General features: G+C 40.4%; 1 protein-coding gene across 1 annotated transcript; it reads left to right on the top strand.

Annotated features, from left to right (window-relative positions):
• Positions 1-4,230: 4,230 nt before the first annotated feature.
• Positions 4,231-11,753, top strand: Mettl17 (methyltransferase like 17). The gene is made up of 14 exons (XM_021720937.3): positions 4,231-4,383; positions 4,540-4,693; positions 4,780-4,914; positions 6,340-6,421; positions 6,762-6,843; positions 7,374-7,447; positions 8,068-8,162; positions 8,545-8,615; positions 8,807-8,914; positions 9,147-9,215; positions 9,983-10,033; positions 10,933-11,025; positions 11,232-11,416; positions 11,494-11,753. The coding sequence occupies exons 1-14, from the start codon at positions 4,303-4,305 to the stop codon at positions 11,723-11,725; spliced, it is 1,512 nt and encodes a 503-aa protein (XP_021576612.3). The 5' UTR covers positions 4,231-4,302; the 3' UTR covers positions 11,726-11,753.
• Positions 11,754-11,849: the final 96 nt, after the last annotated feature.

Raw genomic sequence — 11,849 nt, 5'->3', positions numbered from 1 at the left:
AAAATAAATAAATAAATAAATAAAAGGACTGGGATAAGGCTCTCTTGGGTTCGATCTCCAGTACCAGAAATAAAGAAAGAACATTTAACAAGTAATTTCAAGCTGAATGTATAAATAGCAAGATAATTTTTGGAGCCATTATTTTTTTCTCTCTTTTTATTTCCCTTCATCAGTGATGGTGCAGGCTCTGTTTCCTTTCCTTAAAGTTAATTTCAGGATGGAAAGCAATAGTCACCTGCAAGACAATGGTTTTCCTGGTCTCCTGGCTTGCAAATAATCCCCATGTCCCAAGAGCAGCATGGGAGAACAGTAGGCATCTCTGTGGCCATCAAGGTTATCGGGCCTCAGATGAATGGAACTGCTTTCTCATTCCTAGACCCTAGAATCTTGGCAAGGGATTGGGGCAGCAAAAATAACTGAGACCCAGCTTTTCATAAAGGACACAGATTAATTTATAGAAAAAAAATAAATAATATTTCTTATATATCTGAGTTTATATAATGTAGTTTATATCCACATTCTAAAACAGAAAGTACCAAGCACTTGGGAAGATAGAGCAGAAGACTTTAATCTAGTGTTAAAAGTGCTTTTGGTACCTTTTCTATACTTGCTCACTCTCTCATTTAAGAAATATTTACATGACTACGACATGTCAGGCACTTTTAAGTCCTGAAGATAGAACAATGAATAAAATAAAGAATATATAATCCTATATATAATATAAAAACATATTATTATATATGTATAAAAATAACTGAGTGACTTGAGCAGCTGCTTGAAGAAAATTAGAAGTTTGCCATGAAGATAGCAGAGGGGAAAACATTCCAAATAGCAGATACAAAGGCCTAAAGTAGGAGCAAGTTTGCAATATTTAAAGAAGAGCAAAATCATTGACCTTGTAGCTGTGAGGACCCAGGGAAAAGAGATTGTAGAAAAAGTCAAAAGGGCCAGATCATGTAGGGCTTTGGAGATCACTCTGAAGATTCTAGATTTTACCCAGAGTGATATCTTCATATCACTATTTAAAGGTTTTAGATAAAGTAGTAGCATGATTCCACTTATGTTAAAAGGATCACTGAACCAGGCACAGTGGTGCATGCCTGTAATCCCAGCATCTTGGGAATCTGAGGCAGGAGGATCTCAAGTTCAAAAACAGCCTCAGCAAAAAGCGAGGTGCTAAGCAACTCAGTGAGACCCTGTCTCTAAATAAAATACAAAATGGGGCTAGGGATGTGGCTCAGTAGTCGAATGCCCCTCAGTTCAATTCCCAATATTAAAAAAAAATAAATAAAAATAAAAAAACATACAACTGCTCTGTGGAAAAGTAGATGCCAGGGGCAAAGACAGAAATAGACTAGTTAAGAGGCTCCCTATAAAAGATTGTGGTTGCTTGGATCAGAGTGATAACACTAAAGGTAGTGAGAAACAATTACTTTCTGGATAGATTCTGCTGGCATACTATTAAAACCAATATGATTTGTCATTGGCTTGGATATGAGTTACAACAGCAAAAAAGAAGGTGTAGCCTTCAAGATTTTCATGGGTCTAATTGATTCTGGGAAGATACAAGAGATTTCCTGTTTAGAACAATATGAAAGAAAAGGCAGTGGATATTTATCATATCAGGACAACGGCCACTTCTACTATCTTGACTAGGATTAACTCTGGATGGAGTCAGGGGATCTCTTTAGGATGTTAGAGATCATAAATACTCTTGAGGCTGTGGAGCTGACAGAACTCTCCAGAGATCCACTATCTTTGATTTCTGCTTCCTTGCAAAGTTGCCTCTCTCTCACCACAGATCAATACTTGTGGGGATCTTTGGAGGCAGAATTTCTTTTGTTTCCTAAGAACCTTGTTTTCGTTTCTTCACACTTTCACTATTGAAAGTTTTTCTAAATATAATCAAATTATTAATTATTTTCCTTTTTCACAAATTTAATGGAAAAGACCAGTTGGTCATTTAACCATCTTCAAACAAGTAATCCAAACCTTCCTCATAGGTCTTTTTTATTTTCTTTTACTTACTCTGGGCGTTGGGGATATTTCTCTTTAACATTGCCTTGTCTCTCCTCATTTACATCTGTTTGTTAAAGTGCAGGGCCACTAGTTGGAAATACCACCCAGGTCAAGGTATGACCCATGTAATATGGCAGAATTCGTCGTAGACTATGTATAAAATGGACTCAACAATGCTTTGGGGGAAATTGAGTCCTGGTCAAATTTATTAAACCTAGATCTTCAGCCTAATCTATCCTGCTGAGCTTTTCCAATCATGGAAATAAAGATTTGTCACTTTATCAATGTCAACAAATACTGGTTAAGCATTCTTAACATTTCAAGAATTGCATTCAGTTTTAGATACATGAAAAGGGTATTATGGAAGTTTTTGTTTTGTTTTGGAGAATAATCCTTTGAGTTAAGAACAAAGACATGTAACTTTAAGTCAGTTTTGAGATGTTACATTATAAAAGAAAAGAAATAAGTCCAACTAGGCCATTATCAGAATAAGGAAGTCACATGTATATTGGTAATTTCTCCAGAAAAACAGGAAGGATGTTCACAGACTCCACCAGGTACTCCTGTTCCTTCTCATTCTCCAGTGCTCAGTCTTACTTGGCCCCAAACTATCCCCCGACTTGCTTATCTTTTTTTGAAAATGACATGAGTTCGAAACGAAAATTAAAATTCAATTATGTCCCTGCAAATTCCAAACACACATGTGACAATGATAGTGGCATAAACTTATTGAGCATGAATTTTGAGCCAGATTTATTTACTCTTCAATGCAACAACTCTGTGAGGCAGCAACTATTTTATAAGGCTGCTCTAGAATTCAACCACAGAATACCAGACTTCAGAGGCCAACACTTTACCCCTATATTTTGCTACATAATATTATATTATAGCTGACTTATAAGTGACAGGAATATTTTATTGGGTCAACATTTAAGTCAACAATTTAAATAATAAAAGCAGAGTACCACAAAAGATGAAACTTAAGTGTGGCAGTGTAAATCAAAATGAAAGGGGAAAATATGAAGCAAAGGGAAGGTGAACCTGAAAAGGAGAGTAGTGAGGAACACATCTACACAGCTGTCATACATACCTCCTCAAGTCTCCTTCGCAAGATTCAAATTATAAAGAAGTTTGCTTTATTGGAATCAATTTTAAATTACCCCAATACAAACAGGACATTTAACTCTCCAGCTGATATAGTTTCCTATATTTTCTCTGATAATTATCATATTTGGTTTCTTGCAATTACACTGTAGTTTAAAAGTAAGGCTCACACTTACCCTCCACAGGGTTTTTGCGTTTGGTGCAGCAAATGTAACCCAAGATTTACCACATGCTAGGGAAGTGCACTGAGCTACAATCTGGCCCCCAGCCTAGATTTAAACCTAGTGTTCATCTAACAAGTTCTGTCATCTTGAGCCCATTTAACCATTTGCAGTCTGAATTTCTTCAATCGTGCTTTACACGATTTGGGAAACTAATTGAGGTAGAAATATGAAAGTTCTTGGCACGGTGTCTTGTCACATGGATATTCTCAATGTTAGCTTAGTAAAAGGATCAGTTTAATTCAAACAAAACCTAACAAATGTGGGGGGGGCAGCTTACTAACTAGACTTCATATTTATTCAACTGTTAACTTTTGGGGGGGCGGTTGAGGGGTGGATACTGGGTATTGGATCCTGGGTATGGTAGGGGTGCTTTACCACTGACCTACATCACCAGGACTTTTTATTTTTACTTTGAGACAGGGTCTCACTAAGTTGCTAAGGCTGGCCTCGAACTTGTGATCCTCCTGACTCCACCTCTCAAGTAGCGGGCATCACATGAGTGCCCTGCCGCACCCAGCTCAACTATTAATTATCTAATAATTATTCATTTTGATTATCCTTGGCGGCCTAAATCTGATTTTTCTCATTATGTCTTTTTATTTCATATTTTCCCCTTTCCACACCGGGAAACAACTCAAACACAGAAGTCTCCAGGCAGGAAAACAAGAAATACACCCAGAAACAGTCTTCAGCAGTCTAAGGCCTGCCCCCGCTCTGCCCCCTTGATTTCCGGTCCTCCAGCTGATTATGTCTGAACTGCAGCCCAGGTCCCGCCTACGTAGGGTTCCTCCTCGAGGAGATTTACATATAGACTTCTCTTTGGCTACTAGTAAGTAGTCGCCCTTCTCATTGGTTGATACTGTCTCGCGCGAAGTCCGCGGAGCATGCTCACCGCGACGTTGGGCGTGAGGGTCACCGGCACCTACAGTTCCGTTTCCGGTTTTCCTCCAGAGTCATGGCTACCTTAACGACACTCAGGTTCTTATTGACAGTAGGCAGATGGCGCCGCAGCCGTGGAGTAATTTTTCAGTTCCGAGTAAGTACCTACTTCTTTTGTTCTTGGAGAGACTGGGTTTCCAGAGACAGCTCCGGTTGGAGAAGGAAAGCTGTCGGCAGCCCCTTCCTTTTAGTAAGCGTGTAAGCGCCTGCCAATTTCATTTCTGGCAATCAGCTTTTCTTTCCCGGCCTGCAGACGCTCGCCGTCCTCGTGCCCGGTGTGACCCGGATAGATAACAAGTCCGATTTTCTGGGGAAAAAGCCCCATCGTAAGCACCCCGGCATCCTACAGCTTCCGTCCGTGCGGCTGCCGCAGGCGCTGACTAACGCCGCCCGGGTACTACTGGCTGGTGAGTATCTGCGTGAATGTAGGCCTGAAGAGAAAAGCCACTTGGTCTGCACATGTGTGATTCCGCTTTTCATATTTGGCCCATAGAGAGCTCAATGTCCAATGTAGAGAAGGAGGTGCATGCACTGACCAGTTATCTCTGGAGCCGACATTTGCCTGTAGAGCCAGAGGAGTTGCAAAGACGGGCAGTACATCTTGAGAAAAAATTCTCGGAAAACCAAGGTAGGGTTTAAGAATAATTAACGATTAATAATTAAGCCAGACTGAAATGTCAGTGGAAAAATGAAGAGCAAGGAATAATTTCACAGCTTTTCAAAAAGACGCTGAAGTTTGTTTCGATTTTTCCTTTATCCAGGGGCGCTTTACTGCTAAGCTACATCCCCAGCCCTTTTATTTTTTATTTCTCGCCAAATTGCTGAGTGTTGTCCTGAACTGCTAAAACTGGCCTCAAGCTTGATGATCCTCCTGCCTCAGTCTCCTGAGTCGCTGAGATTACAGGAGTATGCCACTGCCCCTGGCTTCCATGCTTTCTTTTTGGCAAACCATTCCTTATGATGATGCCTTACTAGAAGGTAGATTAGTCCAGTGTTTACCCGGGGAGTTTGGATAAAGGTTAAAAAACCCAGATCTTTGGAATTTGGGGTTTTGTCATGCAGTGGATTAGGATCTTCAACTTTTTTTATTCAGTTGAAATAAAGTCCCTGTATGGCTCCTTGTTCAATACTGAAACCTTCAGGAATAAGAAGAATAAGTATAATTCAAGTTATTTCCATGATTGTGAGCTTTTTTAGTATTACAGACCTGCCTTTTTTTTTTTTTTAATCTTGTTGTACCTGGTTTAGAGTAGGCATTCAATAGATACTTGCTAAATCATAAACTGAGAACAGTCATGAGACTTAGATTTTTTCAAGCACTTTTCCTTCCTATGGGAACATTGGAGATATCACAATCTTAAGTTTTCAGAAAATGAGGAAATCCACAAAATATCATCCTTATCCTATCCTTTTTTGTTTGTTTTAGTTGTAGAGAGACAAATGCCTTTACCTTTTTCAGGGGTAGGTACCAAGGATTGATCTCAGAGGTACTCAACCACTGAGCCACATTCCCAACCCTATTTTATATTATTTTATTTAGAGACAGGGTCTCACTGAGCTGCTCAGCACCTCACCATTGCTGAGGCTGGCTTTGAACTCCTAATCCTCCTCTTTCAGCCTCCCAAGATTCTGGGATTACAGGCATGCGCCACCACACCTAGCTTACTTTATTTATTTTTATGCGGTGTTACGGATCAAACTCAGTACCTCACATGTGCTAGGCAGGCGCTCTATCACTGAGCTACAACCCCAGCCCCTCTTTAAGTTTTTAATACACTTCTCTTTAATGTAAAATAAAACTTGTTGGATAGGATTGGTTAAATTGAATAAACTGCTGTTAGAGGCAGAATACTATCTAATACACACTGATGGTGGTAGTCTTTATTGTTACTGTTACCTGGAGTTTCTCTCTAGGTGTTAACTTCTCTCGTGAGCTTTGAAAGCTTTTGTCAGGTTGGGAATAAAGGAGGATTGAGTGGGCTTTTTATTCAAATATTGGATCTGATCCCTCTTCTCCCTAGGTCCTCACTTCCAGTCCTTGTTCTCACCGCAGACTTACCTCAGACAGAGGAGAAACTTCGTGAAGCAGTGCTACATGTCCTACGCAAAACTACTTACCACTGGCAAGAACTGAGGTAAGGAAGGGCCGAAAAGAGTGCAAAAGAAAGAAATGTTGAACTTGAAAAGAGGTGGAGGACTGCATTTATACAGTCAATTGATGTTTGAGAAAGCTACCTGGACCTTTCTATATTTGGAAGTAAAAGGACTGAACTTGAAGGGCCCATTCCAGAGATTTTATTTCCTTAAAATGTAATAGGTAACCAGAGAATTGAGGTCATTTCCCAGTAAGTGTGACTCTGGTTTTTGTTTTGTTTTTTGTGGTATTGGGGATTGAACCCAGGGCCTTGTGCATGAGAGACAAGCACTCTACCAACTGAGCTATGTCCCCAGCCCTGACTCTGATTTTTGTGACAGCTACAATGAGGAACTGAGTCTGGTGTATATGGCAGCAAGACTGGATGGTGGCTTTGCAGCAGTCTCCAGGGCATTCCATGAGGTGAAAGTCCCTGAACTTCCAAACTGAACCCTTTTACTATCAGCTCCCACATTCATAAAGTTGTCTTGTAGAGTAGAGATTCTTGGGACATTATATATGCTTTTGTTACGGGGGAGGGACCAGGAATTGAACTATGGCACTCGACCACTGAGCCACATCCCCAGCCCTTTTTAAAAATATATTTATTAGAGAGAGGGTCTCACTGAGTTGCTTATCACTTTACTTTTGCTGAGGCTGGCTTTGAACTTGAAATACTCCTGCCTCAGCCTCCCAAGCCACTGTAATTACAGGCATGTGTCACCATGCCCGACTTATATATACATTTTTTAAAAGAGGTCTTATTTATCCTCTGGAAGAATTCTGTGACCCAAGAAAAATTTAGCATCATTGTTTTAGGAGCTTTCTATTCTCTAAAATTTTTATATTGAATTTAAAACACATTCACATCTCTGTCATAGTCTCTTAATGTGTATTTTCTAAAACTCTTTTGAGTCTCTACTACTCTTCTGTGGGCTTATATATTCCTTCAGATCAGGATTCGAATTCCAGAGTTCAAGCCACAAACCTTAATGGACTTTGGTTCTGGTACTGGTTCTGTCACCTGGTAAGTAACTTTCTTTAGCCCTGTCTTTGTCAGTTTTATGTATGATAGCCATATTTGTATGCTTCATTATTAAGAGACTGGGAAACCAAAAGGAGAACAGGAAATTTGCAAAACTAGAATGTTTCTTCCCTCAGAGTAGGTCAAGCAGAAGAAGGTGTATAGATTGGGGATAGAACTTAAATGTGAAGTGAAAAAAGACAATATTTAGGAGGTTTTAAAAGGAAAGGTATTAGTATAGGAAATAGGTTTTACATATTAGTCAAAAATTTTTTTTATTTTTTGCCAACAAATAAATATTTAAATCTGCCCTTTACTCTCCCATTTTCTTTTCTTATGGTGCTTTATAGCTATACATAATGGTGGGATTTATTACATATTTTTACACACACAATATAACAGTATTATTTGACCCAGTATCACTTCCAGCACTTCCCTGCTCCCTCCCCTTGAATATGCCCTTCTTTTCGGGATTTATACATTAAATAAGAAAATAACTTACAGTTTTTCTAACTACTTTAACATAACCGCGTTTACCCAAGGGTGGGATTGGAAGTAGATGGATCTCTTGAGGGGATGACTCTTTGTCATGAAAATTGTTGAGTTTTGTTTTACCATCTCAGGGCTGCTCACAGTACTTGGGGCCAGAGCCTTCGAGAGTATATGTGTGTGGACAGTTCAGCTGCCATGTTGGATTTGGCAGAAAAGCTACTGAAAGGTGAGAATGAGCTTTAAGGTAGGACTTTTCCACAGTTGGGGCAGGGCAGTTAAGGAATCAAAGGACTAGTAGAAAGAGTATTTCACTGGGAAGTAGAGAGGAGGGCTAAGAGTTAATATGAATCTGGTCTCTTTCCAATATTATAGTCAAGCAGAAAGTATCAGAGAACTTTGCAGGATTATGGTTGGGTGGTAAAGTTAGCAGGTGAAAGGAGCTCATGATTTCCCTACCCTTTTTAATGTTTACTTAGCATATTGCATCTCAGTCTCAGTGTTTTTCTTTATCCTCGGGGCCGTGTTTCTTCTGGATATCTCTTCAGTTTACACCTGTGGCTGTAAATTCATATACATTCTTAGTTCCACATCTCCTGTTTTTTTCACAGGTGGTTCACAAACAGGAGAGCCTTATGTTCCAGGTGTCTTTTTCAGACAGTTTCTACCTGTGTCACCCAAGGCAAGTAGCAGTGTTTAGTGTATTCTAAATATGGAATGTGGCAGATAGAAAATTGTGGCATCAGTCTTGCCATCCAGTATTGAATATTAGAATACAAAAGAAGGAGTAGAAGAAATATAGGGGCTAGAACTTCTTGTATTCTTAGAATTGGGAAATGTCAGGTCTGTCGTGTTCCTTGTCTTGGTCCTCAGGTACAATTTGATGTGGTCGTATCAGCCTTTGCCCTAAGTGAACTGCCTAGCAAAGCTGACCGAACTGAGGTGATTCAAACTTTGTGGCGTAAGACAAGCCATTTTCTGGTAAGTTGAATCCTCTTTCTCCTGATTTCATGCCTTCCTTCTCTCGTTGTCTTTATTCTTGAACATTTCTTCCCTTTATAGATTTCTGTGTCCCTCTTTTAGGGTCTCATCCCCATCTTTTGTATAATGCCCCGTTCCTTTTAGACCCTTACTCCCTCTTGAGTGCTATTGATGTTTATTTATGCTTTTATGTGATTCAGGGCTTCTGCTTATTTTCTCGTTTGGTGAACAGGTATTGTTGGAGAATGGAACAAAAGCTGGGCACCGCCTTCTTATGGATGCCAGGGACCTGGTCCTTAAGGTAAAGTTCTTTGCCCTTCCTTTAACGCATTCCCAGCTGTCACCAATTATTGTTACTTCCTTGAAAACTAAAGAGACTCTGTTGGGGGCTGGGATTGTGGCTCAGAGTGAGAGCACTCGCCCTGCACATGTGAGGCACTGGGTTCGATCCTCGGCACCACATAAACATAAAGATATTAAAAGAAAAAAAAAGCCAATGGAAACCTTTAAAAAAAAGAGAGAGACTCTGTCGCCTGTTGATAAGGGTAACTCTCAGGAAATTAGACAAAAAATCATCGTGATATGGACAGTGGTTGGCAGATGAAGGCCTATTTTTTATGGCCATACATATTCATGTCTGTATTGTCTGTGGCTGCTCACACTACAAATTGCATGGTTGAGTAGTTGGGACAGAGATAGACTTTGCCTACTCTGGCCCTTTAAATAAAATTTCCCCACCCTAATCTAGAGCATTGCTGAGTCAAGAACCTTGTCTCTATGGGAGAGTATGAGCCTCTGTGTAATCATAAATTTAATTGTCCTGAAATAAGATTTTTTTGAAGAGTGGAGGTTGCTGACAAGGAGAACACCATAATATGTGCCAAGTTCATGCTTTTCTACTGCTGCAGAGAGAGAGTTCTTTGGCACATTAGTGATATAGCCAGCTTAACTCAAGAATTTAGTTGGCATGATTAGAATTGAATGTTAAAGAGTCCTCAGTTCACCTTGTGTAGAAATTGGAACATGAAAATAGGCCCTGCAATCCTAGCTTTATTTCTTTGATTTCAGGGAAAAGAGAAGTTACCTTCAGATCCTCAGCCTGGCTTTGTCTTTGCCCCCGTGAGTATATTACTTCTACCTGTTGCAGAACATAGAAATGAACTTAGAGTAACCAAGAAGAATAAGAGGCTAAAGCCAAGACAAACCACTGTCCCCACTATTTTGTGTCCATATCCACTTTCTTTTTTTTTTTTTTGGTACCAGGAATTGAACCCAGGGACACTTAACCACCAACCCACATCCCCAACCCTTTTTATTTTTTATTTTGAGACAGGGTCTGGCTAAGTTGCTTAGGGCCTCACTAAATTGCCAAAGTCGGTGTTGAACTTGTGATCCCTTTTCCTCAACCTCCAAAGTCTGTGAGATTATAGGCATGCACCACTGTGCCTGGCTGTCTATCCATTTTCTGCCAACTGATTCCCTTGATTCTCTCTACCCCCTTCTCTTGTGCTGCCTTCTCCCTTGTTGGCAACCCTAACAGAGTGGATGCCTGCTTGAAGGTGTAAACCAACTGGGAAAATGGAAAGTCTGAAAGTAATCAATAAGGAACAGAAGACAGCAGATAGAAAATAGTTTTAAAAGCTGGGTGTCTGGTGGGTCTTCCAGCCCTGATAGGAACTAGAACTGGGAACAAGAAAAAAGGCCCAAATTGTTTAAGGGGAAATAAAGCAAACGGTTTCAGTGTGGCAGGCTTCTTGGGAAAACAGGATAAAGATGGGAACAACAATTTGTTGGGGGCTATGAGCTAAGGTAGGGTGTCAGCTTTAATCTGAGTAAACTGCAGCCAGTGGATTCACACTAGGAGTTCTCAGAAAAGCCACCCCTGCCTTGTGATGGCTCAAACAAACCCATAATTCATGTGCAGCTTCCATCACCTGACCTGTCTTGACTTTATCATTCTTAAATTTTACAATTAATAGTTCTTTTTTCTTTTTTGTCTTATGTCTTTATGATCACAGTGTCCCCATGAACTTCCTTGTCCTCAGTTGACAGCCTCTCAGCCCCTGGCCTGTAGCTTCTCTCAGGCTTACCATCCAATCCCCTTCAGCTGGGTATGTATTCTGAGAATATTGCAACAGGGAGAAGATAGCCTGGAAAAACAGAAAAAAGAGTCAGAGGTGGGAAGTTTGAGAATCCATAGAATAGCCTGGAGATATTAGAGCCTGCATTATAGGGACTTCAGGAATGTAGGGGGAGGGAGGACTAAAAGTTTTCTCTTATCTTTTTCCTCTAAACAATCTGTATATTCTTATCTTAGAACAAGAAGCCTAAGGAGGAAAAGTTCTCCATGGTCATTCTTGCCCGGGGGTCTCCAGAGGAGGTTAATCGTTGGCCACGAATTACTCAACCTGTCCTTAAACGGCCTCGCCATGTGCATTGTCACCTGTGCTGTTCAGATGGGCATATGCAGCATGCTGTCATCACAGCCCGCCGGCATGGCAGGTATAAAAGATGTGACCAAAATTAGTAAAATGTGGCAAAACCTGCAGCGTACATTGACATCTCTTTCTATTCAATAGGGATTTGTATCGTTGTGCCCGTGTCAGCTCCTGGGGAGATCTTTTACCTGTGATCACTCCATCTGAATTTCCTCTCTCCCCTGCTCAAGATCCCCCTGAGAATTCCATAAGAGTTGACAAGGAGGTTGGGGATGTGGCTCAAGCGGTAGCGCACTCAGCTGGCATGCATGTGGCCCAGGTTCGATCCTCAGCACCACATACAAACAAAGATGTTGTGTCCGCTGCAAACTAAAAAATAAATATTAAAAAATTCTCTCTCACTCACTCTCTTTCTTTAAAAAAAAAAAATAAGAGTTGACAAGGATATGTAACAATTACTTTCTTCCATCATACCTGCCAAGGCTGAAGCTACCTGG

Source organism: Ictidomys tridecemlineatus, chromosome 5 (genome assembly GCF_052094955.1).
Source record: "Ictidomys tridecemlineatus isolate mIctTri1 chromosome 5, mIctTri1.hap1, whole genome shotgun sequence".
NCBI lineage: Eukaryota > Metazoa > Chordata > Mammalia > Rodentia > Sciuridae > Ictidomys > Ictidomys tridecemlineatus.
This window is presented reverse-complemented; position numbering and strand designations above follow the sequence as displayed.

Coding starts and splice junctions, on each gene's coding strand:
- Mettl17 (XM_021720937.3), top strand. CDS start 4,303: ATGGCTACCTTAACGACACTCAGGTTCTTATTGACAGTAGGCAGATGG. Junction 6,844..7,373: donor TCTCCAGGGCATTCCATGAG/GTGAAAGTCCCT, acceptor ATATTCCTTCAG/ATCAGGATTCGAATTCCAGA. Junction 8,163..8,544: donor GGCAGAAAAGCTACTGAAAG/GTGAGAATGAGC, acceptor TTTTTTTCACAG/GTGGTTCACAAACAGGAGAG.